Genomic DNA, 27,731 nt, shown 5'->3' with positions numbered 1-27,731 from the left:
CCCCCCCCAAAAAACAATACCCCCCCCTCTGACCTCCCCCCCCAACCACTACCCTCCCTCTGATGCCCCCACCATTACCCCCCCCCCTCTGACCCACCACCATTAACCCCACCCCCCCTCTGCCCCCCCACCACTAACCCCACCCCCCCACCATTACGCCCACCCTCCCTCTAACCCCCCCTCTGACCCCCCCCCACTAACCCCACCCCCCCTCTGACCCCCCCCCCCCACTAACCCCACCCCCCCACTACCCCCACCCCCCCTCTGACTCCCCCCACTACCCCCACCCCCCTCTGACCCCCCCACCACTACCCCACCCCCCCTCTAACCCCCCCCCTCTAACCCCCCCCCACCACCACCCCACAGGCCGCGCCTTTTCCGTTCCGTGTCTAGGGCGGAAGGGGCGGGGCCCGCAGGGGGAGCACTTCCGGTCTGAGACGCGGTGAGCAGTCAGAGTTCTACACACTGTCCATACTTCACCTCGCCTGTACAGTCCACACTGTCCATACTTCACCTCGCCTGTACACTGTCCATACTTCACCTCGCCTGTGCACTGTCCACACTGTCCATACTTCACCTCGCCTGTATACTGTCCATACTTCACCTCGCCTGTCCATACTGTCCACACTGCCATACTTCACCTCGCCTGTGCACTGTCCACACTGTCCACACTGTCCATACTTCACCTCGCCTGTCCACACTGTCCATACTGTCCATACTGTCCATACTTCACCTCGCCTGTGCACTGTCCATACTGTCCATACTTCACCTCGCCTGTCCACACTGTCCATACTGTCCATACTTCACCTCGCCTGTGCACTGTCCACACTGTCCACACTGTCCATACTTCACCTGGCCTGTCCACACTGTCCATACTGTCCATACTTCACCTCGCCTGTGCACTGTCCATACTGTCCATACTTCACCTCGCCTGTACACTGTCCATATATAACTTCCCCGGTCACTTCCGAGGGTCGATTAGTCTATGGGTCTCTGTGAGTCTATGGGTCTCTGTGAGTCTATGGGTCTCTGTGTGATTAGTCTATGGGTCTCTGTGTGATTAGTCTATGGGTCTCTGTGTGATTAGTCTATGGGTCTCTGTGAGTCTATTGGTCTCTGTGTGATTAGTCTATGGGTCTCTGTGAGTCTATGGGTCTCTGTGAGTCTATGGATCTCTGTGTGATTAGTCTATGGGTCTCTGTGTGATTAGTCTATGGGTCTATGTGAGTCTATGGGTCTCTGTGTGATTAGTCTATGAGTCTCTGTGAGTCTATGGGTCTCTGTGAGTCTATGGATCTCTGTGTGATTAGTCTATGGGTCTCTGTGTGATTAGTCTATGGGTCTATGTGAGTCTATGGGTCTCTGTGTGATTAGTCTATGAGTCTCTGTGAGTCTATGGGGCTCTGTGGGTCTATGGGTCTCTGTGTGATTAGTCTATGAGTCTCTGTGAGTCTATGGGTCTCTGAGTCTATGGGTCTCTGTGTGATTAGTCTATGGGTCTCTGTGAGTCTATGGGTCTCTGTGTGATTAGTCTATGAGTCTCTGTGAGTCTATGGGGCTCTGTGGGTCTATGGGTCTCTATGTGATTAGTCTATGAGTCTCTGTGAGTCTATGGGTCTCTTGAGTCTATTGGTCTCTGTGTGATTAGTCTATGGGTCTCTTTGAGTCTATGGGTCTCTGTGTGATTAGTCTATGGGTCTCTGTGAGTCTATGGGTCTCAGTGTGATTAGTCTATGAGTCTCTGTGAGTCTATGGGGCTCTGTGGGTCTATGGGTCTCTGTGTGATTAGTCTATGAGTCTCTGTGAGTCTATGGGTCTCTGTGAGTCTATGGGTCTCTGTGAGTCTATGGGTCTCTGTGAGTCTATGGGTCTCTGTGTGATTAGTCTATGGGTCTCTGTGTGATTAGTCTATGAGTCTCTGTGAGTCTATGGGGCTCTGTGGGTCTATGGGTCTCTGTGTGATTAGTCTATGGGTCTCTGTGTGATTAGTCTATGGATCTCTGTGAGTCTATGCGTCTCTGTGTGATTAGTCTATGGGTCTCTGTGAGTCTATGGGTCTCTGTGATTAGTCTATGGATCTCTGTGTTAGTCTCTGTGTGAGTCTGTGGAGCTCTGTGTGAGTCTATGGGTCTCTGTGAGTCTAAGGGTCTCTGTGAGTCTATGGGTGTCTGTGTGCGTTTATAGATCTCTGTGTAAGTGTCAGTGTGAGTATGTGGATCTGTGTGAGTCTGTGGGTGTCTATGGGTCTCTGTATGATTAGTCTGTGGGTCTCTGTGTGAGTCTATGGATCTCTGTGTGAGTCTATGGGTCTGTGTGTGTGTCTATGGACCTCTGTGTGAGTCTCTGGCTGTCTATGGGTCTATGTGCGAGTGTGTGTGAGTCTACGGGCCTCTGTGCGAGTCGTGTAATGAGCGTCTCCTCTTTCGGCGTGAGGGCAGCGGGCGGCCATGACGGTACACAACCTGTACATCTTCGACCGGAGCGGCGCGTGCTTATACTATGGCGAGTGGAACCGGCGCAAGACGGCCGGCATCTCCCGCGAGGAGGTGAGGGGCGAGGAGGAGGGATGAGGGAGGAGGGGGCAGCGGGTGGGAGGAGGAGGCGGCATGAGGGGGGAGGAGGGGGGAGAAAGGAGGAGAGAGGAATGAGGAGGGTAGTGGAGGAGGAGGGGTGCAGAGGGGGGAAGGGGGAGCGGGGTTAAGTTAGTCGACGGGTGAAGGTGCAGCCCGGGAAATGCTGCTCACCCCACTTGGCTGGAGCAGCCTCCACGATTAGCGGCTGTAGAGAGTTCCCATCCCGTGAGGTTGTTTGGTCACCCCCACGGCACCCGGTGCACCTAGCCTGGCACAGACGCGGTGAAGTCACCGCCACTTGCTGGTGAATGCCGGTTGAAGTGCCCACGTGTGCCCGAGTGCGGTGGTGCGGTTAGCGCGCCGCGCTACGAACCTGACGACCCGGGTTCGATTCCCGCTCACAGCCAACACCGATGATGATTATCTGAACCGGTTCTGGGCCTCCCCCTAGATAGACTCAGCCTCAAATAAGTACCTGGTGCGGTATGCAAACTTCGCCACTCGGGAGACAAAGCTGACCGGGCGTGTTAGTGGCACCCTCGTGTGCCGCAGTGCCGGCCTTCATCGTTGCTGCTGCTACTCGCGGTGCCTCAGATATTGGAAGAAGTCACCTCCTGTGAGTGGCTGGCTGAGGTGCCGTTTGTTGAGGAAGTACTGAAGGCGATCTAAAGTCTGAGACCAGGAAAGGCACCGGGCAGAGATGATTTCCCAAGCGAAATGCTGAGGGCGGGTGGCGTTTGTACACAGACTGCCCTATATGACATAACAACAGTCTGGACCGCTGGACGGGTTCCGCAGGATTGGAAGGATGCCCTGGTGGTCCCCCTCTTTAAGAAGGGGGACCGCACAGACTGTAGCAGCTACAGTGGCATCTCACTCCTCAGTGTGCCGGGAAAGGTCCTGGCAAGGATTATTCAACATCGCCTTGCTAGGCACGCTGAGGAGGGGCTTGCGGAGCCCCAATGCGGTTTCAGGAAAGGGCGGTCCTGCACAGATGCCATATTTTCTGTCCGTCGGCTACAGCAGAGGTGTAGGGAATTCCAACAAGACCTACATCTCAGGTTTGTTGACCTGGTCAAGGCCTATGATACCATCAGTAGACCTGGGCTCTGGGTTGTTCTTCGTGTTTTCGGAGTCCCTGACCCGCTTCTTACAATCATTAAGGACTTTCATGATGGTGAGCGGGCCCGGGTAAAACTACGTGGCCGGGAGTCGGAGCCATTCTCTGTTCACTTTGGGGTGCGACAGGGATGTCCTCACGCTCCCACATTATTTAACATCTATTTTTACCACGTAGTTCGTGAAGCCTTCAATAGCTGTACCGGAGGAATTTCCATCTGGTACAGATACAATGGGAGGCTGATCGATGCCTGGGTGCGGTCAAGGCATGGCTTCCTATTGCTCAACCATGTTTTGTATGCCGATGATCTGTTAATTGCTGCTCACTCAGAGGAGGAGTTGGAGGCACTGCTGCTGAACCTGGAGCTTGCCACTAAGAGGTGGGGACATACTATCAGCCAAAACTAAACACCTGCCTGGGTATTTTGTACCATCGGACACTCCACCCCCACAACTCCCAATCGGTGATGGGGCAGTAGTGGAGAGAGTGGAGAGTTTCCCATACCTGGGCAGTGTGCTTATAACCGGCTCCAGTTTAACAGCAGAGGTCTCACTCCGAATCAGTCGAGCGGCAATATCTTTTCATCGGTTGCGTAACGCTTTGTGGAAGCTACCTGGTCTGTCGCTCCGCACGAAGCTTAAAGTCTTCTCGGCCACAGTCATTCCCTCCCTTCTCTACGCTTGCGAAACGTGGAACCCCCTAATGGAGCATCTTCGCTGGTTGGAGACATTTAGGCTGGCCTGCCTACGATCCATCCTGGGTTTAACCAGGCTGGATTGTGTGAGGAGCTCACAAATCCTTGAAAGATCTGGGCAAAGTCCCATCGGTGAGCTCCTCCGGCAGGCAAGGCTGCGTTGGCTGGGTCATGTAGCCCGCATGCCCAGCCACCGCATGCCAAAACAGCTTTTGTTCGGCCGGATCGAGGGGGCTAAATGGGCGCGGCACGGGCTAGAGAAGAGATGGAGTGATGTGGTGCAGGAGGACGTGGAGCTGGTACCAGCCGATGACTGGTACCAGCGGTGTCAAGATCGGCCTCTATGGAGGAGGCCCGTGAAGGACGCTACTGCGCAGTTGGAGGCAGTCGCCCTCCAGCAACAACGGAGGGCGGAGGAGCGACGCTCACAACAACGAGCGGAGCGCCGGGTGGCTAAAGCACAGCAAGTTGGCACAGTAGGGGGCACAGGTGGTGCATCAACCAGTCATCTCGGTCATCTCAGTCAGTCGACCCGTGGCACCTGGGTCTGCCCCGTGACCTGCCAGCGGGCGTTCGACACTTCACGTGGCCTCAAGATGCACGTGGCCTGGCACAAGCGTCGTGGTGACGTCACCGCCACTTCGTGGCGAATGGCGGTTGTTGTTGTTGTGTATCCATCCGAGCATGTGTGACTGTGTGCGTGTGTATGTGTGTGTAGGAGTTTAAGCTGATGTACGGGATGCTGTTCTCCATCAAATCCTTCATCAGCAAAATGTCTCCCACGGACATGTATCCTTTTAATCAAACTCACACCCCACATACACACCACTCGCACATACACTCACCACACACAGAACATACACACCACATACCACCCACACTCACCACACTTACCACACTCACCATGCTCACATACACGTATCACACACCACACTCACATACACTCACCACATAACACTCACATACACTCACCACACTCACCATGCTCACATACACTTATCACACACACACACAGCACACACACACCACATACACACCACATACACACCACACTCACATACACTCACCACACACAAAACACACACAACACACACACACCATAAACACATAACACTCACATACACTAACCACACACAGAACACACATACCACACACAACACACACACAGCATATACGTACCACACTCACATACACTCACCACACACAGAACACAGTGGGCAGACGAGCGTGCGAGGAGGCGGGCGGGCGGGCGAGCGGACGGGTGAGCAGAGTGAGCGGGTAGACATGTGAGCGGGTGAGCAGAGCGAGCGGGTGTGCGAATGAGTGGGTGGGCGAATGAGCCGGTGGGCGAATGAGCCGGCAGATGGATGTGTGACGGGTGTTCGCAGGGCTCGAGGTTTTTGATCCCTGACAGCATGGGTGGTGCGCAGGAAAGATGGCTTCCTGAACTTCCAGACGAGCCGCTATAAGCTGCACTACTACGAGACGCCCAGCGGCGTCCGCGTTGTGCTCAACACCGACCTGCAAGTGGGCTCCCTGCGTGACATCCTGCACCAGATCTATAGCACGGTTAGCCCTCCACCATCGCCACGTCCACCATCGCCACGTCCACCATCGCCACGTCCACCACCGCCACACCGCCAGATTCACCACCGTTTACGCCACCAGATTCACTTTAGCTTACACCACCAGATTCACCACCGCCACATCGCCACATCGCCACATCGCCACATCCACCACTGCCACTGTGCTGTGTGCACGCTGCCTGGCCTCTCGCTCCTTACCAAGCTCCAGGCCTTCTTAGCCATGAACCGTGGATCCCCCGAATGGAACATCAGCTCCAGTTTGAAACATTGAGGCCGACCCTGCCTACGATATCAGCCTGGGTTAAACCCAGGATGGATTACCGTGTGAGGAGTTCAGATTTGTAAAAGATCGGGACACAGTCCCATCAGAGTTCCCAATCCAAATCAGTCGGGTGGCATTACATCGGCTGCGTAACACCATGTGGAAGCTACCTGGTCTGTCGCTCCACACGAAGTTTGGGTCTTCTCGGCCACAGTCATGCCCTCCCGTCCCCTGTGCTTGGAACATCTGCGCCAGTTAGAAATATTCAGACTGGCCCTGCCTACTATTCATCCTGGGTTGAACCAGGACACAGTCCCATCAGTGAGCTACTCCGGCAAGCAAGGCTACGTTGGCTGGATCATGTAGCCCACATGTCCAGCCACCGGGTGCCCAAGCAGTTTCTGTTCGGCCGGATAGAGGGGGATAAACGGGCATGACACTGGCTATAGAAGAGATGGATTAATATGGTACAAGAGGATGTGGAGCTGAGTGGACTTGCTAATTACTGGTACCGGCGGTGTCATGATCGGCCTCTGTGGAGGAGGCTCGTGAAGGACGCTGCTACTGGGCAGTTGGAGGCGGTCGCCCTCCAGCAGCAACGGAGGGCAGAGGAGCAACGCTCACAAAGAGCGGAGCGCCGGGCGGATAGAACGTAGCAAGTTGGCACAGTATGGGGGGGCACAGGTGGTGCATCAGCCAGTCATCTGTCAGTCAACCCACGGCAGCACCTGCTGGGACTATGCCATTATCTCTTGGCAGCAGTGAGCCTTCGACACTTAACTAGGCCTCAAAGTGCACCTTGTGGTGAGTAGTCTAGTAGGATGAGCGGTAGTGCAGCAGTTAGCGCTACTCTGCGCTACAAATCCGGCGGCCCGAGTTCGATTCCCACTAACGGCCAACACCAGTGATAATTATCTGAACTGGTCCTGGGCCTTCCCTAGGTCGACTCGGCCTCAAATGAGTACCTGATGTGGTGTGTAAACATCGCCACTGGGGAGACAAAGGTGCTGGCCACCCAGCCCCTTTGTGTGCCGTGCCAGCCATCATAGGTGGTGGCGAGTAGTTTGTAGTGTGTGGTGGTGGTGGCGAGTAGTTTGTGGTGGTGGTGAGTAGTTTTGTATTGTGTGTGTGGTGGTGGTGAGTAGTGTGTGGTGGTGAGTAGTTTTGTATTGTGTGTGTGGTGGTGGTGAGTAGTGTGTGGTGGTGAGTAGTTTTGTATTGTGTGTGTGGTGGTGGTGAGTAGTGTGTGGTGGTGAGTAGTTTTGTATTGTGTGTGTGGTGGTGGTGAGTAGTGTGTGGTGGTGAGTAGTTTTGTATCGTGTGTGTGGTGGTGGTGAGTAGTGTGTGGTGGTGAGTAGTTTTGTATTGTGTGTGTGGTGGTGGTGAGTAGTTTGTGGTGGAGCTGGTGGTGAGGAACCCTCTGGTGAGCCAGCGGGACGTGGTGAGGAGTGAACTCTTCAAGCAGAAGCTGGACAGCTTCATCCGTGGGCTTCCCTTCTTTGCACCACGCCCAGCATAACCATCCAGCAGTGGACAACCCACCAGCACCGCCACCACCACTCCCCTCCCCACCTACCCTGGAATAAACAGCGACGATGTGAATCGTGACTGTAAATCGTGAGCAACGTGGTGGCTAGGAGATGTTAATGCCATCGCCTGGTATACAGGAGGTCGTGGGTTCGATCCCAACCCTGACTATGCCTGCTGATGTATATTTGGATTCTGCATTTCTCCCTTCCTCCGGTTTTTACCCTCATTTAGACTCAAGCTCACGCGTTCAGAGCATTTGGCTGCTGCTGTAGATTCCCACGTGCACGATGGTGATAATCCAGTTGGTTAAGCTGCTATCGTTTGTGATGCCCAGGTCGCTTCTGAAAAAGAGCTACACAAGCAGCTCAGTAGGGGCCTTACCTGGTCAAATAAAATACAGCAGTTACATTTTAGTTGAGTATATAGCTGTCTATGCGTCTCTGTGTGTCTGTGTCTATGCATTTGGCTGCTTCGATAAATTTACACGTGATGATAATCCACTTCCTTGGGCTATCGTTTGTGATGGCAAGGTCGCTTCTCAACAAGAACCGCGTTGTAGTAACTCAGCGGTGCCGCCTTAGCTGGTCTACTGAGACTTGTCGAGAGCTTTCGTAGCCGTCGTGTTATTCACGTGAATGACGAGCAACAGCGGCGCGATTCGGGGAATCCGTTTATTGTGGCGTTGGTCAGCAACACCGAACCACGGCCGGGGCCGCCTCCACGTTACTGGGTCAAGGCTGAGTTGACCTACGGAAGGCCCAGGACCGAGTTAGTGTGCCAGGCACAGGAGGTTCATAATGGCTGTCGGCCAGGGCCAGTGGACGAGGCATCACACCCAGCATGCCACTTCACTCCGTACCCAGCGTGCCACTTCACTACCCACCAGACACACCACACCCAGCGTGACACTTTACTCCGTACCCAGCACACCACACCCAGCGTGCCACTTCACACCCCACCAGACACACCACACCCAGCGTGACACTTCACAACGTACCCAGCACACCACACCCAGCGTGCCACTTCACTCCACACCCAGTGTGCCACTCCACTACCCACCAGGCACACCACACCCAGCGTGATACTTCACTCCGTACCCAGCACACCACACCCAGCATGACACTTCACTACCCACCAGGCACACCACACCCAGCGTATGGTGAGAGGGGAAAACCCTCCGTGGCCGGACACGGGCACGAGGTGGCCCTCATTCAGCAGTGGATTGAGCGTGGCCTCTAATTGATTAATTTGCAGATCCCACGCATTCACGGTGGCGATGAGATGTTATCTCCCTCGCCTGGCATGCAGGAGGTCGTGGATCCTGACCCTGACGCTTGCTGTGTATTTTTGGAGTCTGTGTCTCTCTCCGAGGTCGCGTATATTTTTCTCCGGGTCCTCTGGTTTTTCCTTCCACATTTAGAATCAAGGTCATGCGTTTAGAGTGTTTGGCTGCTGCTATAAATTTCCACGCGATAAGCTATTTCATTGAGCGATCGTTTGTGATAACCAGGTGACTTCTGAAAAAGATCCACATATCTCCGTGGGCTTTACCTAAAAAATAAAATAGTGTAGTTTTATTCCGACCGCTGCCACCCCCCAGGCGCCGAGTTGGTTTCTCCCGAGCAAAGTCTTGTCCCAGGCACGTGGATTGCTCCACTCCATGGGTGGGGGGTGGGGGATTTCAGGCATCGATCTTCCCATCCACGCACAGCACCGGCCAGAACCCCAGCAGCCACTGCAGAGAGACATGTATTCATGTTATAGCAGCCTTAGCCTGGCTCGGTGAGCCTCAGATTAACACAGAACCCCACAGGAGCCTTCGTCTGGCTCAGTAAGCCTCGGTGATTAACACTAAATTTAACACGTAGGCTTTGGCGACCAATATTCATAATAAAGGTTTTTGGGTTAGATTGTGTAACCCACCACCACGTGACCAGTAAGGTTTGTCACTTAAACAAAACGTGTCAATTCGTTGCTACTTCAGCACACCGGTGTTGGAGAGTAAACCCACGACAACATTTACAATTTGAGTACTTTGATGTTTCGCCGGTGATTGAAAGTAGCAGCTTCAGGCGATTTGCCAGAATTGTGAAGTCTTCCTGCTTCCGGTCTTAAATAGAGCAATGGTGTGACGTCATCACGCCTATCAGGTACAATGACCAGTGGGGGGTTTATTGTTATAGAAATCACAATGGATTGTAGGAATCTGAAAATATTCAGTGCATATTTACAGATGGGCAAACCACAGTTAATTAACACGCGATGCCTTGAATAGGCACCCACCCATCCACGTATCCCCTCACCCACCCATTTATCCACCCACCCACCGTCCCCTCGTCCTACACGGGAGCATGGAGCCACTGAGTACCCTCACCGTGACTCGGGGTCGTTTCTTCAGATACAAGAGACGCGCGCTGAGGCTGCAAACACAATGGAGGGGGGAGAGACAAGAGGACGCGTCTGAGGCCTCTTTGCTGGTGATGGTATTGATGCTGGTGAAGGTGACGATGTTGGTGACATTTGGCGGTAAAATGGGTGTGCGTGGGGCTGGTAACCCCCTGCACCTGGTACTTCTACCAAGCATCACGATGGAAACACTGCAATAAGCTCGTGCTGGAGGCCCCATGGGGACAGGCCTTCATGATGCCTTCTGGCCAAACTCCATCTGGCAGAGCCAGACTGAACCCCACCCCCACCTCGGGGTTCCCTCCAGGAACAGGAGAACACACTGCGATTGGCTACGTGGAATGTTCAGGCTCTCGTTTTGAAGGCGAGACTGTCACTCCTCTGTCGGGAGATGGACCGGTACCACCTGGGATCTCTGTGAAACACAGGAGGTCCGGTGGACCAGTTCTGGATCCAGTCTTCATGAGCGGTGAACAGTTCTCCACTCGGTGAAGGAAACTACCAAACAACATGGTGTGGGCGCTTGTTTTGAACAAACGAATGAAGGGGGTGTGTGAGCATGGCGGTGAGGTCCCAGGTTGCTGTGGGCCTCAACAAGGTGAGGAATGGTGGTGGTAGTTGCTTACGCCCCCACCGAACATTAACATCAGCGGAGGGATGCAGGCAAGGCCAATGAGTCAGATGCCTTCTTTAACCTCCGGTCCCAAGTGCTAGCTAAATTGGCCCCTCGGGATAGAGTCATCCTGTTGGGTGACTTTAATGCCTAAGTGGGTCATGACGCAGACACCTGGATCGGAGTGATTGGAAGGCATGGGCCAGATGAGCTCATTAATAACGGTAGAAGGTTGCTTGACTTCTGTGCAGCCCATGGCCTTGTAATTATCAACACGATGTTCGGGCATCGGCGCATCCACTAAATATCATGGATGCACGCGGGGTCCAAGCAAGAACATCTGCTGGACTATATAATGGATGGCCCAGTGGATGCAGCCCATGTCCTTGACACCAGGACTAACCATGGAGCTGATCTGCCCACTGACTATCAGCTTGTCATTTTAAGATGCGCCTGACATGCTTCCACTCCTGTGGTAGGTGTCCATGTAGGGCTCCATTAAAACTCACATGAGTCTGGTCTGAGCTAGCTGAGGATAATTTCAAGCAGGAATTTCAACATTGCTTCCAGCTGGGGTTGGCATCGTTCCCCCTCCTGATGCTGAGGGGAAATGGGCAAGGTTCAGGTCTGTGGCTCATGCAGCTGCAATGGTTGCATTGGGTATGCGGTCCAGACCTCCCCAGATGCCTTGGCTGAAGGAGGTGCTCTGGCTCGTTGAGAAAAAATGATAGGCCCACACTTCCACCATCTACAGCATCCCACGTCGAAGAATGAGGAGGCTTACCGCAGCCTTCGCTCGGAGGTTCGGAGAGCCGTGCGGCGCTGCAATAATGGGTGGTGGTTGCGGATTGCTGAGGAGATGGAGTCTGCCTCAGTAGCGCGCGATCACAAATCCATCTTTAAATCCATTCAAAAAGATACTTGCAGTACCTCACCTATCACCATCCTTAATGGAAAGAACGATACTCTGATCTCTGACCCCCAGGAACTAAATGCAGGTTTGCAGAGCATTTCTATCAGGTCTGTCGAGGATAATTCCCTCAGCAAAGACAATAAAATGGGGCAAGGTGGGGACGACCCTGCTGGGGCTGCTGTGCCTCAAATATTGGCATAAGTAGCCACCCCTTCTGAGTGTTTGGCTGAGATACCATCTGTCGAGGAAGCACAAGAGGCGATCCAGAGTTTGAGACCAGGAAAAGTGCCGGGCAGAGAGGATCTCCCAAGCGAAATGCTGAGGGAAGGTGGCATGTGTGTGCACAAATGTGTAGACCAGAGGATGGGTTCCACAGAATTGGAAGGGTGCCCTTGATTGTAACAACTACCGGGACATCTCTCTCCTCAGTGTGTGGGGAAATGTTCTGGCAAGGATTATTCAAAATCGCCTTGCCAGGCACGCTGTGGAGAGGCTTGCTGATGGTCTGGTGAATGCTGCTCACTAAGAGGAGAAGTTGGAGGTGCTGCTGCTAAACCCAGAGTGTGCCACTAAGAGGTGAGGTCTTACCATCTGCACCACCAAAACTAAGAACCTGCATGGGTATTTTGTACCGTCAAACGCTCCATCCCCTCAACTCGCCATTGGTGATGGAGCAGGTTTGTATAGAGTGGAGCGTTTTGCATACCTGGGCAATGTACTTATGACCGGCTCCAGTTTCACAGCAGAGGTCTCACTCCGAATCAGTCAGGTGGCATTGTCTTTTCCTCGGCTGCATAAAGCTGCGTGGAAGTTACCTGGCCTGCCAGCTTCGGGTTTTTTCAGCCACAGTAATTCCCTCTCTTCTCTATGCTTGTGAAACGTGGACCCCTCCTCTAATGGAACATCGGCGCTGGTTAGAAACATTCAGGCTGGCCTACCTACAACCCACCCTGGGTTTAACCAGGCTAAATTGTGTGAGGAGCTCACACATTCTTGAAATATCTGGACACAGTCCCATCAGTGCGCTCCTTCAGCAGGCAAGACTGAGTTGAGTGGGTCATGTAGCCCGCATGTCCAGCCACCGCATGCCCAAGTGGATTCTGTTTGGCCGGATAGAGAGGGCTAAACAGGCATGGCACGGGCTGGAGAAGAGATGGGTTGATGCGGTATGCGAGGATGTGGAGCTGCATGGACTTGCCAAAGACTGGTATCAGCGATGTCAACATCGGCCTCTGTGGAGAAGACTCATGAAGGATGCTTCTGGGCATTTGGAGGCAGTCGCCCTCCAACAACAACAGAGTGCAGAGGAGTGACACTCACAACAATGATCCGAGTGAACCCCCAGGCGGCAAAATTTCAGGAAGTTGGCACAGTAGGGGGCACAGATGGTGCATCTGCCAGCCATCTCGGTCAGTCAACCCATGGCACCTGCTGGATCTCTCCCATGACCTCCTGTCAGCGAGTCTTCGACACTTAACGTGACCTCAACGTGCACCTGGCCTGGCACAGGCGCCGTGGTGATGTCACTGACACTTAAGTGTCGAATCGTGGCTGTTGATGATGATGTTGGGGATATTGATGATGGTGAGGATGTTAGCGATGATGGGTTTGGTGATTTTGATTATGTTGGCGATGATGATTATAATGTTGGTGACGGTGATGTTGGCGATGGTGATCGTGATTACAATGTTGGTGACGGTGATGTTGGCGATGGCTGCGGTGATGTTGGTGATGGTGACGCCACCTGAACAGGATGTGCAGGTACGAGCCGAGGCCCGACAGGAGGTGCCACCATGCGTGGAGCTGCGACACGGCGCCCAGAGACGTGGGCAGCATGGAGACCCTCACCCTCCTGCACACCTCGTCACACTCACCTCGTCACTCACCTCATCACACTCACCTCGTCACACTTACCTCGTCATGCACACAACAGCCATTCGTCACTAGGTAGCGGTGATGTCACAATGGCGCTTGTGCCCGTTGGCAGGTCACCGGACAGACCCTGCAGGTTTGCATGGGTCGACTGACTGAGACGACCTGCAGATGCACCGCCACCTGTGCCCCCTACTGTGCCAACTTGTTGCCTCTAACTGCCCAGTAGCGTCCTTCACGAGCCTCCTCCACAGAGGCCGATCTTGACATCGCGGTCCCAGTCATCGACAAGTCCACTCAGCTTCACGTCCTCCTGTACCACATCACTCCATCTCTTCTCTAGCCCGTGCTGCGCCTGTTCAGCCCCCTCTATCCGGCCAAATAAAAGCTCAAACTATACTCTTTGGTTCTTTCAGTAAAGTCACATAGGTATAAAATAAAATAAATCACGACGTTTCAAACTAGATTCTAAGCTTTCGTGACTGCAGGAATTACTCTTTGGTTCTTTTGGTCAAGTCACGTAGAAAGAAAATAAATTAAATAATAATGGAATACGACGTTTCGATTGCAACACAAGAATGAATGAGAAAACAAACAGTAAACTTAGAAATATAATGCAATACAACACAGAGTCGGCTAACACAACAGTCAACACCCTACCTGGTTGATTACGTTCTTCCAAAGATTGCTAAATTTGAGAGAAAAAACACAGACACGGAGACACATAGACACAAGCAGAGAGAGACACAGAGAGAGACACACCCAGAGACAGAGAGAGGCACACACATAGACAAACAGAAAGACAACGCCTCTGTGTCGAGGCCTTAAATAGAGAGGGGGGGGGGATTGGGGTAGAGAACAATGAGAGAGTTGTGTGGAATTCCTGCCCATAGCGGCCAGAGGAGAGACAATGGACTCATAAACAAACAAGCACTGCAAAATTTAGAGAGAGAAATATGAAGTTTGAGAAAACAAATTTAGTAAAATTAGGAAGTGTAATGCAATGCAACACAGAGAGTCGGTTAACACACAGTTAACGCATAGCCTGGTTGATTACGTTCTTCCAAAGATTATGACATCAACAATCAACAACCACCATCACCTGTATCCCATCGCCCACATCATCAACATCAGCGTCATCTTCAATATTCCCCATGTCAGTCTGACCTCTGTGCGGACCCTGTGAGCTGTAACTTAGCAACCCGTCACCCTCAACTAAACTATGTTTTTATTTTACCACGTGGACATTTATAGCATCAGCCAAATACTCTATACGTGTGGTGATGTTGATTATAAATGTGGAGGGGACAACCGGAGGGCCCGGAGAAAAATCCACGCGACCACGGTGAGAGAGAACAGCATACAAACTCCTGATATACAGAGGCGTCAGAGTCGGGATCGAACCCACAATCTTCTGCATACCAGGCGAGGTAGTTAACATCTCGTGACCCCAAGACCGTCGTGACCCGGTGACCCCTAACCTCCACGTGGGGCAGAAGTTGTTGTCGAGGTTCCAGAGGATGAAGCCGAGGAGGAAGGAGGCGAGCGAGGAGAACATGAGGGTCTGCAGGCACGGGAGGACCCTGCACCACCATCACCATAGCAACCATCATCATAGCAACCACAATCATAGCAACCACCACCGCTGCAACCACAGCAACCACAACCATCACCACAATTACTCCTACCACCACAGCAGGAACAACCACAACTACTACAACCACAGCAACCACCACAACCACCACAACCATCACTGATCCACTCAGTGTCAGTCACTATGCTCCAGCCTGGTCTAGTAGCTGGGATTGCTGTCGCCATCCTAGAATCTCACCCAGACCTGGAAGAACGCGGCGAACATAGTGGAATAACACGGAAATCCAAAAGAAACACCTCATTTGAGACCGAAACATCATCGCACCTCCTGGCTTTGAGATTCCTCATCCTGAAAGACATGCCACTCACTCACTCACCAACCTACCCACTCACTCACCAACCCACCCACTCACCCACTCATTCACCCACTCACTCATCCACTTACCCACCCATTCACCACTGGGGTGACCATCAACCACATCAGAGCAGCACCAGGCGGATGCACACATCTCCTTCATGAATGGAAAATTAAAGACACTGCCACAGTCGTGCAACGGTGGGCATGCAGCCAAAACAATTAAACTAGGCAGTACACTCAGACAGTTCCATAGAGACTCATGGAGACAGAGTCAGAGAGATCCATAGAGACTCATGGAGACACAGAGTCAGAGAGATCCATAGACTCATGGAGACACAGAGACTCAGATAAATTTATAGAGACTCATGGAGACTCATGGAGACAGAGTCAGAGAGATCAATATAGACTCATGGAGACACAGAGTCAGAGAGATCCATAGACTCATGGAGACACAAAGACTCAGATAAATCTATAGAGACTCATGGAGACACATCGAGACTCCGAGAGATCCATAGAGACTCATGGAGACAGAGAGTCAGAGAGATCCAGAGACGCATGGAGACACAGCGACTCAGATAAATCTATAGAGACTCATGGAGACACATCGAGACTCGTGGAGACACATGGAGACACATAGAGACTCAGAGAGATCCAGAGTCTCATGGAAATCCATGGAGGCACACAAAGACTCATGGAGACACATAGAGACTCATTAAGATCCGTAGAGTCTCGTGGAGACACAGGAAGGCCACATAAGCTACACCACTGTATTCTGAACTCCTTAGACGGAGGAAAAGGAGGCAAAGGAGGAATGGCAAAACTCCACCATCTGTCTCTGATTAAGCAGCAGCATCAACAGAAGCAACATCAGCAGCAGAAGCAGCAACAGCAGCAACAGCAGCAGCAGAAACAGCTGCAACAGCAGCAGAAGCAGCACCAGCAGGAGCAACAGCAGCAGAAGCAACAGCGGCAGCAGAAACAGCAGCAACAGCAGCATCAACAGAAGCAGCAGCAACAACAGCTGCAGTAGCAGCAACAACAACAGCAGCAGAAACAGCAGCAGAAGCAGCAGCAACAGCAGCAGAGACAGCAGCAGCTGCTGCAGGACCTCCACATTGAGCATCGAGCTCCTGAACCACATCTACATCAAGCACAACAATAGAACCACCACAGCCACCACCACAACCCCAATGACCACCACAACCACTCAACACTACTTCAACCACAACCACCCAACACCACTCCAACCACAACCACTCTCAACACCACTCTAACCACAACCAGTCCCACCACAACCACCCAAGACCACTCCAACCCCAACCAATCAACACCACTCCCACCACAACCACACTCAACACCACTGCAACCACAACCACTCTCCACGCCATAATAAAGGTGTTTGGCTTAGATCGCGTTATTTATAAATGTGTCGCAACCCTCCACCACCCGACACGGCCAATCAGTAAAAACTTGTGTCACGTTGACAAAAGACAAAATAGTTCACTACTTTCGCCCACCGGTGTGTTGAAGAGTGAATCCACGACATTTACAATTCTTGAGTAGTACGACGTTTCGCTGGAAATTACATCCAGCTTCATCGGGCGATTTGCCAGAATCGTGAAGCCCTCCACTTGCTCCCGGTTTTAAAAAGTGCAGATTGGCCGAAGATGCTGGATGTAATTTCCAGCGAAACGTCATAGGGGCCGTCCATAAATGACGTCACACACCTAGGGGGGGGGGGGTGGGGTCAGACATTTGTGACGATATGTGACGAAGGGGGGGTAGGGGGTTTGATAAATGTGACGTCACAGGGGGGGGGGCGGGGGGCAGAGCTTTGTGACGTCATATTTGAGGGGGGGGGGGTCTGACTTTTTGTGACGTCGTGTGACGAAGGAAAGGGGGGGTCAAAAATCGTCCAAAATAGCGTGACGTCATTTATGGACTGCCCCATACTCAAGTTGTAAATGTTGTGGATTCACTCTTCAACACACCGGTGGGCTAAAGTAGTGAACTATTTTCTCTTTTGTCAACGTGACACTTTTTTTACTGAGTGGCCGTGTCGGGTGGTGGAGGGTTATGACACAAAATCTAACCCAAAAATCTTTATCATGAATAATACTGGTCGTGAAAGCCTCCGTGTTAAACCGACTCTCCACACCACTCCCACCACAACCACAACAACCACAACAACCACCACAACCACCGCAACCACCGCAACCACCGCAACCACCACCACAACAGGCATCACGAGCACTCGGTACCAGAACACGATGTAGACTCCACGGACGACGAGGAAGCAGACGAGCATCCCGTACATCACCTGCAGCAGCAGCAGCATCATCAGCATCATCAACATCATCAACATCATCAACATCGCCATCAACATCACCACAATGATCACCTAGTGCAAAGTCACCTACAGCAACATGATCACCATCAACATCACCATCATCAACATCAATGAGCATCAACACCAACATCGCCACCGTCACCATAAACACCAACATCGTCACCATCATCAACATCACCATCAATGTCATCATCGCAATCAACTTCACCACCATCACCTACAGCAACATCATCACCACCATCACCATTTACCAAAATCACCATCACCACCATCAACATTGCAATCAACTTAACCACGATAATGTACAGCAACATCACCACCATCACAATCAACATAACCCCCATCACCTACAGCATCGCCACCACCATCAACATCACCAAGTGCAACGTCACCTACAGCAACTTCATCACCACCCCCATCAACATCAAACAAAAACCACCACTGTTGGCCACCAAATAGCGGTGAAGTCGCCACGGCGCTTGTGCCAGGCCAGGGGCACTTTGTGGCCACGTGAAGTTTCGAAGGCTCGCTGACGGGAGGTCATGGGACAGACCCAGGTGTCATGGGTTGACTGACTGAGATGACTGGCAGATGAACCACCACCTGTGCCCCTACTGTGGCAACTTCCTGTGTTTTAGCTTGCCCAGCGCTCCACTCGTTGTTGTGAGCGTCGCTCCTCTGCTCTCTGTTGTTGTTGGATGGCGACTTCCTCCAACTGTCCAGTAGCCTCCTTTACGAGCCTCGGCCGATTTTGACACCGCTGGTACCAGTCATCAGCAAGTCCACTCAGCTCACATCCTTGTGTACTGCATCAGTCCATTTCCTCTTTAGCCCATGTGGTGCCCGTTTAGCCCCCTCTATCCAGCCAAACAGAAGCTGCTTGGGCATGTGGTGGCTGGGGATGCAGGCTATATGACCCAGCCAATGCAGCCTTGCTTGCCGGAGGAGTTCACTGATGAGACTGTGTCCAGATCTTTCAAGGATTTTTGAGTTCCTCACACAATCCAGCCTGGTTAAACCCAGGATGGATCGGAGGCAGACCAGCCGAAATGTTTAAAACCGGCGCAGATGTTCAATTAGAGAGATCCACGTTTCACAAGTATATAGAAGGGAGGGCATGACTGTGGTCGAGATGATCCGAAGCTTTGTGCGGAGTGACAGACCAGGTAGCTTCCACACAGCGTTATGCAGCTGATGAAAAGGATAATGCCGCTCGGCTGATTCACAGCGAGACCTCTGCTGCCAAACCGGAGCTGGTCATAAGCATACTGCTCAGGTATGGAAACCTCTCCACTCTCTCTGCAACTGCTCCATCACTCATGAGGAGTGGAGGGGGTGGAGCGTTTGGTAACATAACATACCCAAGCAGGTGCTTCGTTTTCGTGGTGCTGACGGTAAGACCCCACCTCTGAGTGCCATGCTCCATGTTCAGCAGCAGAGCCTCCAACTCCTCTTCTGAGTGAGCAGCAATCACCAGCTCATTAGCATACGCATCATGGTTGACCAATTGGGAGCCATCCCTCGACCGCACCTAGGCATCAATCCGTCTCCCATTGTATCTGTACCAGATGGAAATTCTACTCGTACAGCCATTGAAAGCTTCTCAAATTAACTGGTCGAAAATATATAAAAGAGTGTAGTGGCCAGAGGACATCCCAAGGTGAACAGGGAATGGCTCCGATTCCCGGCCACATAGCTTTAGCCAGGGATGCCCACCATCATGAAGGTCCTTAATTATTGTGAGCAGAGAGTCAGGGAATTAGAAAGCACGAAGACCAACCCAGATCCATGCCCTGTTGATGGTATCATAGGTCACAACCAGGTAAATAAAGCAGAGATGTAGGTCCTGTGGGAATTCCCTACACCTCTGCTGTAGCAGACGAACAGAGAATATGGCATCTGTGCAGGACCGCCTCAGTATAAAAGCACATTGGGGCTCCGCAAGCCTCTCCTCAGCGTGTCTGGCAAGGCGATGGTGAATAATCCTTGCAAGGACCTTACCCGGCACACTGAGGAGTGAGATGCCCCTGTAGTTGTTACAGTCTGTGCGGTCCCCTTTCTTAAAGAGGGGGACCACCAGGGCATCCTTCCCATCCTGTGGAACCCATCCAGTGGTCCAGATAGTTGTGATGATATCATGTAGGGCAGTCTGCACACAGATGCACCTTCCCTCAGCATTGCGCTTGGGAAATCATCTCTGCCTGGCGCTTTTCATGGTCTCAGACTCTGGATCACCCCTTGTACTTTCTCAGAAGATGGGATGCCAACCAGCCACTCATAATGGGGGGGCTACTTCCTCCAATATTTGAGGCACAGCAGCCCCGGCAGGGTCATCCCCACCCTGTCCCATGGTATCTTTTGAACCGAGGGATTTCCCCTCAGGGGTCAGAGATCGGATCACCGTTCTTTCCCTTAAGGATGTTGATCGGTGTGGTGCTGCAAGTTGCGTTTGTGATGGAATGAAAGAGTGATTTGTGATCGTGGGCTAACGAGGTATTTTCCATCTCCTCAGCGACCCGCGACCACCACCCATCCTTGCAGTGCCACACGGCTCTCCAAACCTCCGTGCGAAGGTTGTGGTAAGCCTCCTCATTTTTTGACGTGGGATGCGGTGCAGACAGTGGGAGTGAGCCTGTCGCTCTTTCGCAGTCAACCGGAACACCTCCTCCATCAGCCAGGGTCTCGGGAGGGGGGGAGGTGGGGAAGGAAGGTCTGGACCGTTTAGAGAACCGCACGGCTCTCTGAACCTCCAAGAGAAGCCTGCTTACGCGTGGACGTTGCGTGTTGTGGACACTGGGAGTGGGCCGCCCGTTTCTCTCAGCTCACCCGAAAACATCACCATTAACATCAGCATCATGATCATCATAACCAGCATTAACATCACCACCACCACCATCAATATCGCCAATGTCAACAACATCATCACCAGGATCATGCTCACCAACATAACCACACATCAAAATCACCAATATCAACAACATCAACATCACCAAAATTAACACCACCACCATCAATATCGTCATCATCGTCACCACCGACACCACCATCAACATTACCATCTACAGTAATATCATCAACATTATCACTACCAACATCACCACCAACATCATCACCACCACCACCAACTACATCACCAACAGCATCACCACCATCAACATGACCTACAGCAACATCACCACCACCATCAATATCGCCAATGTCAACAACATCATCATCATCATCAGGATCATGATCAACAACATCACCACCATCAACATGACCTACAGCAACATCACCGCAATCATTAACATCACCAACACTAGCACCATGGACATCACCCTTGAAGTCATCAAGATCAATAAAATCAGTGTTATCCCCAGTGCCAGGCTAGGTGCACCATCAGCCGTGTGATCGTCCTCACCTGATGGAACACTGGCTCCTTCAAGAGGAGGTAAATCTGCAGAGACACAGACGGCTGCGTGAGTGGTGAGGTAAGTGGTGAGCGATGAGTGAGTGTGGTGAGCGATGAGTGTGTGTTTTGGGGCATCACGGTGGCTAGGAGATGTTAACTACCTCGCCTGGTCTACAGGAGGTTGTGAGTTCGATCCTTGACCCTGATGATGCCTGCTGCTGTATATTTGGAGTCTGCGTTTCTCGTTCATCATCACGGTGGCTAGGAGATGTTAACTATCTCGCCTGGTCTACAGGAGGTCGTGGGTTCGATTCCGACCCTGACGATGCCTGCTGCTGCTGTATATTTGGAGTCTGCATCTCTTTCCCCATGGTCGCGTGGATTTTTCTCCGGGTCCTCCGGTTTTCCCCTCCACGTTTAGAATCAACGTCTCCACCACGTGTTTTAGAGTTGTTTGGCTTCTGCTATAAATTCCCACGTGACTACGACGATTATGATAATAAGCAGTCACTTGTTTGAGCTCTCATTTGTCATGGCCAGGTCGCTTCTGAACAAAAGTTGGTTACAATGAGTGTGGTGAGTGTCTGTGGTGATGTAGGGCAGCGGGTTAGTGCCGCGCTCCACCACAAACCCGGCGACCCGAGTTCGATTCCCGCTCAAGGCCATCAACACCAGTGGCGAATCCTGGGCCTCCCCTAGGTCGTCTACGTCCCAAATCAGTACCTGGTGCAGTGGGTAAGCATCGCTACTGCTGTGGTGCTGGCCACCCAGCCCCTCATGTGTCGTGCCGGCCTGCAGTGGTGCTCGCTAACAGCTCTTGCCGCACAGTTACGGCTACGAGAGATATTTAACAAGTAGGCTTTCGCGACCAATATCATCCACAATACAGGTCTTTTGGATTCTACCACTTAAAAATATAAATGTGTCGTTAAACCCGCCACCACCCGACACAGCCAATTTGCAAGGTTTGTCACGTAAACAGAACGTGCCAATTCGTTACTAGCACACCGGTGTGTTGGAGAGCCAAGCCACAACATTTACAATCTGAGTACGATGTTTCGCCAGCAATTACAACTAGCATCATCAGGCGACAGCCAGATTTGTGGAGAAGTCCACCTGTTTCGTTCCTTAAATAGAGGGGTAGATGTGATGACAACACTTGTCTTTGTCTTGTGGTTATATTTAAGCAGCTGAGGAGGTGGCGGTGTCTAAGTGTTAAGTTAATTTATGTCAGTTAGGGTGAGGTGAGTAATGTATACGTCTGTAGATGTATGTGTGGTGTTTCAATTGCTGTTAAGTGTTTCAAAGAGATTGCCTGTGTGTCTCTGCGTGTGGCTATGTGTCACTGTGTTAATTTGTGTGTATGCATGTCTCCATTACAGTATTCAAGGGGCTGGTAACCCCGCCATTTTAAAATCACCTTACCAATTAATCACGGTGAACATACTATAATAAGCTTGTCCCGGATTCCCTGAGTGGACGTACATATGTACGTATGTATGGGACAAGCATCTTCTGGCCAAACCCCATTTGGTGGAGCCAGACTATACCCCTCCCCTAGGGATTCTTCCAGAGACAGCAGGAAACCACGGTGGGTGGCCACGTGGAATGTCCAAACGCTCAGTGTGGAGGAGAGGCCGCCACTCCTCTTCAGGAGCTGGACCGGTACTGCCTGAATCTATGTGTGGAATACAGGGGGGTCCAGTGGACCGGCTCTGGCTCCAGTCAGATGAGGGGTGGACAGTCCTCGACTTGGGGCAGGAAACTGCCAAACAATAGGGAGTGGCTCTTCTTCTAAACAATATAATGAAGGGGTGTGGGAGCATGGTGGTGATTTGTGGGAAGCTGTAAGCCCCAGGCTACTGTGGGCTCACCTTCCCATCAATCAGAGGCGAGGAGTGGTGGTGGTAGCTTATGCCCCTTAGGATAGAGTCATCCTGTTGGGTGACTTTAATGCCTGAGCAGGTTCTGATGCTGGCACCTGGTCTGGAGTGATTGGAAGGCATGGGCCAGATCAGCTCAAACACAATGCTACGAGGCTGCTAAACTTCTGTGCAGCCCATGGGCTTGTAATTACCAACACGCTGTTTCGGCATCGGCGCATCCACACAACATCATGGATGCATGCCGGGTCCAAGCAGGAACATCTGCTGGACCACATAGTGACGAAACAGCGGATGTAAGCCCATGTCCTTGACATCAGGACCTACCGTGGAGCTGATCTGCCCACTGACCATTGGCTTGTCAACTTAAGATGCGCCTGCTGCTGAAGCTGGAAAGTGACGGCGATGTTGATGTTGATGGCGATGTTGATGTTGATGGTGATGGCGATGGCGATGTTGAGGGCAATATTGATGGTAATTTTTATGGTGATGCCGATGGTGATATTGATGGCAATACTGATGGTAAAATTGATGGTGATATTGCTGGCGATGTTGATGGCAATGTTGATGGCGATGTTCGTGATGTGGATGGCGGTGTTGATGGTGCTGATATTGATGTTAGTGATGTTTATGTTAGTGATGTTGATGTTAGTGATGTTGATGTTAGTGATGCCCTCACCCCTGTGACGAGGCAGCTGAATGCCACCAGAGTGAGGATGAACGGAACATTCATGAAGTTTGGCTTCTCAAAGCTGAGAAACCTGCAACATCAACAACATCATGATCAACAATATCAACAACATCAACATCATCATCATCAAGCACTCACAGGCAAAGTACACAGTACACCAGTCATCTGTGATGTAGAGGTCATCCGTGATGTTGTAGAGGTCAGAGGTCATCGGTGATCTTGTAGAGGTCATCCGTAATGTGGTGGAGGTCATCAGTGATCTTCTAGTGGTCATCAGTGATCTTGTAGAAGTCATCCGTGATGTGGTGGAGGTCATCGGTGATCTTGTATAGGTCATCGGTGATGTTGTAGAGATCATCGGTGATCTTGTATAGGTCAGTGGTGATCTTGTAGACGTCATCGGTGATGTTGTAAAGATCATAGGTGATCTTGTATAGGTCAGTGGTGATCTTGTAGAGATCATCGGTGATCTTGTATAGGTCAGTGGTGATCTTGTAGAAGTCATCGTTGATGTTGTAGAGATCATCGGTGATCTTGTATAGGTCAGTGGTGATCTTGTAGACGTCATCGGTGATGTTGTAGAGATCATAGGTGATCTTGTATAGGTCAGTGGTGATCTTGTAGAGATCATCGGTGATCTTGTATAGGTCAGTGGTGATCTTGTAGAGATCATCGGTGATCTTGTATAGGTCAGTGGTGATCTTGTAGAAGTCATCGTTGATGTTGTAGAGATCATCGGTGATCTTGTATAGGTCAGTGGTGATCTTGTAGAAGTCATCGGTGATGTTGTAGAGATCATCGGTGATCTTGTATAGGTCAGTAGTGATCTTGTAGAAGTCATCGGTGATGTTGTAGAGATCATTAGTGATCTTGTATAGGTCATCGTTAATGTTGAAGAGATCATAGGTGATCTTGTACAGTGAGGGAAAAAAGTATTTGATCCCCTGCTAATTTTGTACGTTTGCCCACTGACAAAGAAATGATCAGTCTATAATTTTAATGGTAGGTTTATTTGAACAGTGAGAGACAGAATAACAACAACAAAAATCCAGAAAAACGCACGTCAAATTTTTTTTTCATTGATTTGCATTTTAATGAGGGAAATACGTATTTGACCCCCTCTCAATCAGAAAGATTTCTGGCTCCCAGGTGTCTTTTATACAGGTAACGAGCTGAGATTAGGAGCACACTCTTAAAGGGAGTGCTCCTAATCACAGCTTTGTTACCTGTATAAAAAACACCTGTTCACAGAAGCAATCAATCAGATTCCAAACTCTCCACCATGGCCAAGACCAAAGAGCTCTCCAAGGATGTCAGGGACAAGATTGTAGACCTACACAAGGCTGGGATGAGCTATAAGACCATCGCCAAGCAGCTTGATGAGAAGGTGACAACAGTTGGTGCGATTATTTCGCAAATGGAAGAAACACAAAAGAACTATCAATCTCCCTCAGCCTGGGGCTCCATGCAAGATCTCACCTCGTGGAGTTGCAATGATCATGAGAACGGTGAGGAATCAGCCCAGAACTACACAGGAGGATCTTGTCAATGATCTCAGGGCAGCTGGGGCCATAGTCATCAAGAAAACAGTTGGTAACACTCTACGCCGTGAAGGACTGAAATCCTGCAGCACCCGCAAGGTCCCCCTTCTCAAGAAAGCACATATACATGCCCGTCTGAAGTTTGCCAATGAACATCTGAATGATTCAGAGGACAACTGGGTGAAAGTGTTGCGGTCAAATGAGACCAAAATGGAGCTCTTTGGCATCAACTCAACTCGCCGTGTTTGGAAGAGGAGGAATGCTGCCCATGACCCCAAGAACACCATCCCCACCGTCAAACATAGAGGTGGAAACATTATGCTTTGGGGGTGTTTTTCTGCTAAGGGGACAGAACAACTTCACCACATCAAAGGGACGATGGATGGTGCCATGTACCGTCAAATCTTGGGTGAAAACCTCCTTCCCTCAGCCAGGACATTGAAAATGGGTCATGGATGGGTATTCCAGAATGACAATGACCCAAAACACACGGCCAAGGCAACAAAGGAGTGGCTCAAGAAGAAGCACATTAAGGTCCCGGAGTGGCCTAGCCAGTCTCCAGACCTTAATCCCATACAAAATCTGTGGAGAGAGCTGAAGGTTCGAGTTGCCAAACGTCAGCCTCGAAACCTTAATGCCTTGGAGAAGATCTGCAAAGAGTGGGACAAAATCCCTCCTGAGATGTGTGCAAACCTGGTGGCCAACTACAAAAAACGTCTGACCTCTGTGATTGCCAACAAGGGTTTTACCACCAAGTACTAAGTTATGTTTTGCAGAGGGGTCAAATACTTATTTCCTTCATTAAAATGCAATCAATTTATAACATTTTTGACATGCGTTTTTCCGGATTTTGTTGTTGTTATTCTGTCTCTCACTGTTCAAATAAACCTACCATTAAAATTATAGACTGGTCATTTCTTTGTCAGTGGGCAAACGTACAAAATCAGCAGGGGATCAAATACTTTTTTCCCTCACTGTATAGGTCATCGGTAATTTTGTAGAGATCATAAGTGATCTTGTATAGGTCAGTGGTGATCTTGTAGAAGTCATCGGTAAGTTGTAGAGATCATCCGTAATCTCGTACAGGTCAGCGGTAATCTTGTATAGGTCATCGGTAATGTTGTAGAGGTCATTGGTGATGTTGTAGAGATTATCGGTGACTTTGCAGAAGTCATTTGTGATCTTGTAGAGGTAATCAGTGATCTTGTAGAGGTCATCAATGATCTTCTAGAGGTCATCTGTGATCTTCTAGAGGTCATCTGTGACTTTGCAGAAGTAATTCGTGATCTTGTAGAGGTCATCGGTGATTTTGTAGAGGTCACCGGTGATCTTCAATAGAGCTGTCTTAGTGCTTGTGGCACCTCTGGTACAGACTGCAATGGAGTTGAATCTGACCATTGCAGCGATGTGGGGACGTAGCGACCGCTTCAGACGCAGGCGCTCCGTGACCACTGATGTCGTACTCAGGTTTGAGATTGGGGACGATAGTTGGTGGGGTCTCACTATATGTATATTTACATTGACTCAGGGCAACTTCTTTTCGGGAGCAGTGTTAACTCCTCCATTTCGACACAGGTCTGGGGGAAGCAAACCCCTCGCTCAACTAAAGATTTTGCCACGTGGACAATCAGAATGGACAGCGTGGATGCGGTCGAGTGGCGGCGTCTTCATTTGGCAGCCGTGGCGATGAATATCGACGCCCGCCTCCTGCTACCGACGTCGCATCCGGGCCCCAGGTTGATAAAAACTCAGAGGGCAGGCCGGGAGAACGCCGTTGCCTCCCTCAAGTGAGAAACCATTGCCTCGATCTTCACGCTTTAAATTGGTGAAGAACGTCGCGAGAGCCGTGCACAGACCCCGGGTTGACCGGTTGATGGGTGGTCAGAGTGCAGTGGAACTCTTCACGATGCGCCACGGAGGCACAGGGGGAGGCAGGGGTCGCGAGCCGACTCAGAGTGCAGTGGTTGGGGGGAGGCACGTGTTGTGGCCGTTGTGTCACTGTGTTGTGGCAATGGCGTCGTGGTGTGAGGCCGCTGCTCTTTGGGCATTGCTCTCGAAAACATGGCTGCCGATGTCATTCTTTGACAACTAAAAGCCGTGTATGGAGTGATCCTGGCCAGACGGCTCGGCAACATGGTCAGTCGGCAGATCTACAGCGGTGGGTCTGCAGGCGAGGTGTCTCGACACTCCCACAACCTCCTCCTTTGTCTCCTCCCTCCCTCCAACTTCTCCCTCCCTTCCTCCAACTTCCTCCTCCTCCCTCCTTGATCCTCCCTCCTCCTTCTCCTCCCTCCAACTTGCTCCTCCTCCTTCCTCCCCTCCCTCCCCTCCCTCCCCCTCTCTCCCCCCTCCCTC

At 51.3% G+C, this 27,731-nt stretch overlaps 2 protein-coding genes across 4 annotated transcripts in view; one reads left to right on the top strand and one right to left on the bottom strand.

The window, feature by feature from the left end:
* The first annotated feature begins 358 nt into the window (after positions 1 to 358).
* Positions 359 to 8,186, top strand: TRAPPC1 (trafficking protein particle complex subunit 1). Of its 3 annotated transcripts, none has more exons than XM_078622542.1 (5): positions 359 to 442; positions 2,439 to 2,546; positions 5,106 to 5,176; positions 5,818 to 5,956; positions 7,626 to 8,186. In XM_078622542.1, exons 2-5 carry the CDS (start codon positions 2,448 to 2,450, stop codon positions 7,752 to 7,754), a joined length of 438 nt encoding a protein of 145 aa, XP_078478668.1. In that variant the 5' UTR covers positions 359 to 442; positions 2,439 to 2,447; the 3' UTR covers positions 7,755 to 8,186. The 3 variants fall into 3 exon arrangements, with proteins under 3 accessions (XP_078478668.1, XP_078478669.1, XP_078478670.1); XM_078622543.1 differs by having other exon boundaries at positions 418 to 487; XM_078622544.1 differs by lacking the exon at positions 359 to 442 and adding an exon at positions 920 to 933.
* A 236-nt stretch (positions 8,187 to 8,422) lies between these two features.
* The window catches only part of LOC144739616 (alkaline ceramidase 3-like), a 39,599-nt gene continuing 20,290 nt past the window's right edge, over positions 8,423 to 27,731 (bottom strand). Inside the window, exons 5-11 of the mRNA XM_078622540.1 lie at positions 23,824 to 23,905; positions 21,271 to 21,306; positions 17,782 to 17,840; positions 15,051 to 15,152; positions 13,442 to 13,549; positions 10,140 to 10,185; positions 8,423 to 9,500 (exon numbers count right to left, since the gene is read on the bottom strand). Of these exons, the coding sequence (XP_078478666.1) occupies positions 9,447 to 9,500; positions 10,140 to 10,185; positions 13,442 to 13,549; positions 15,051 to 15,152; positions 17,782 to 17,840; positions 21,271 to 21,306; positions 23,824 to 23,905 (487 nt within the window). The 3' untranslated portion in view covers positions 8,423 to 9,446. The remainder of the gene's footprint in view (positions 9,501 to 10,139; positions 10,186 to 13,441; positions 13,550 to 15,050; positions 15,153 to 17,781; positions 17,841 to 21,270; positions 21,307 to 23,823; positions 23,906 to 27,731) is intronic.

This window comes from Lampetra planeri, unplaced genomic scaffold, assembly GCF_965212315.1.
Source record: "Lampetra planeri unplaced genomic scaffold, kcLamPlan1.2.h2 scaffold_160, whole genome shotgun sequence".
NCBI classification, from domain to species: domain Eukaryota; kingdom Metazoa; phylum Chordata; class Hyperoartia; order Petromyzontiformes; family Petromyzontidae; genus Lampetra; species Lampetra planeri.
Note: the sequence above shows the minus strand (reverse complement) of the source record. Positions and strands in the feature narration are given on the sequence as shown.

Excerpts from the sequence above, each read along its gene's own strand:
- TRAPPC1 (XM_078622542.1), top strand. The coding sequence starts at position 2,448 with ATGACGGTACACAACCTGTACATCTTCGACCGGAGCGGCGCGTGCTTA. Across the intron at positions 5,177-5,817 it reads AAAATGTCTCCCACGGACAT|GAAAGATGGCTTCCTGAACT; the intron begins GTATCCTTTTAA and ends GGTGGTGCGCAG. Across the intron at positions 5,957-7,625 it reads TGCACCAGATCTATAGCACG|TTTGTGGTGGAGCTGGTGGT; the intron begins GTTAGCCCTCCA and ends GGTGGTGAGTAG.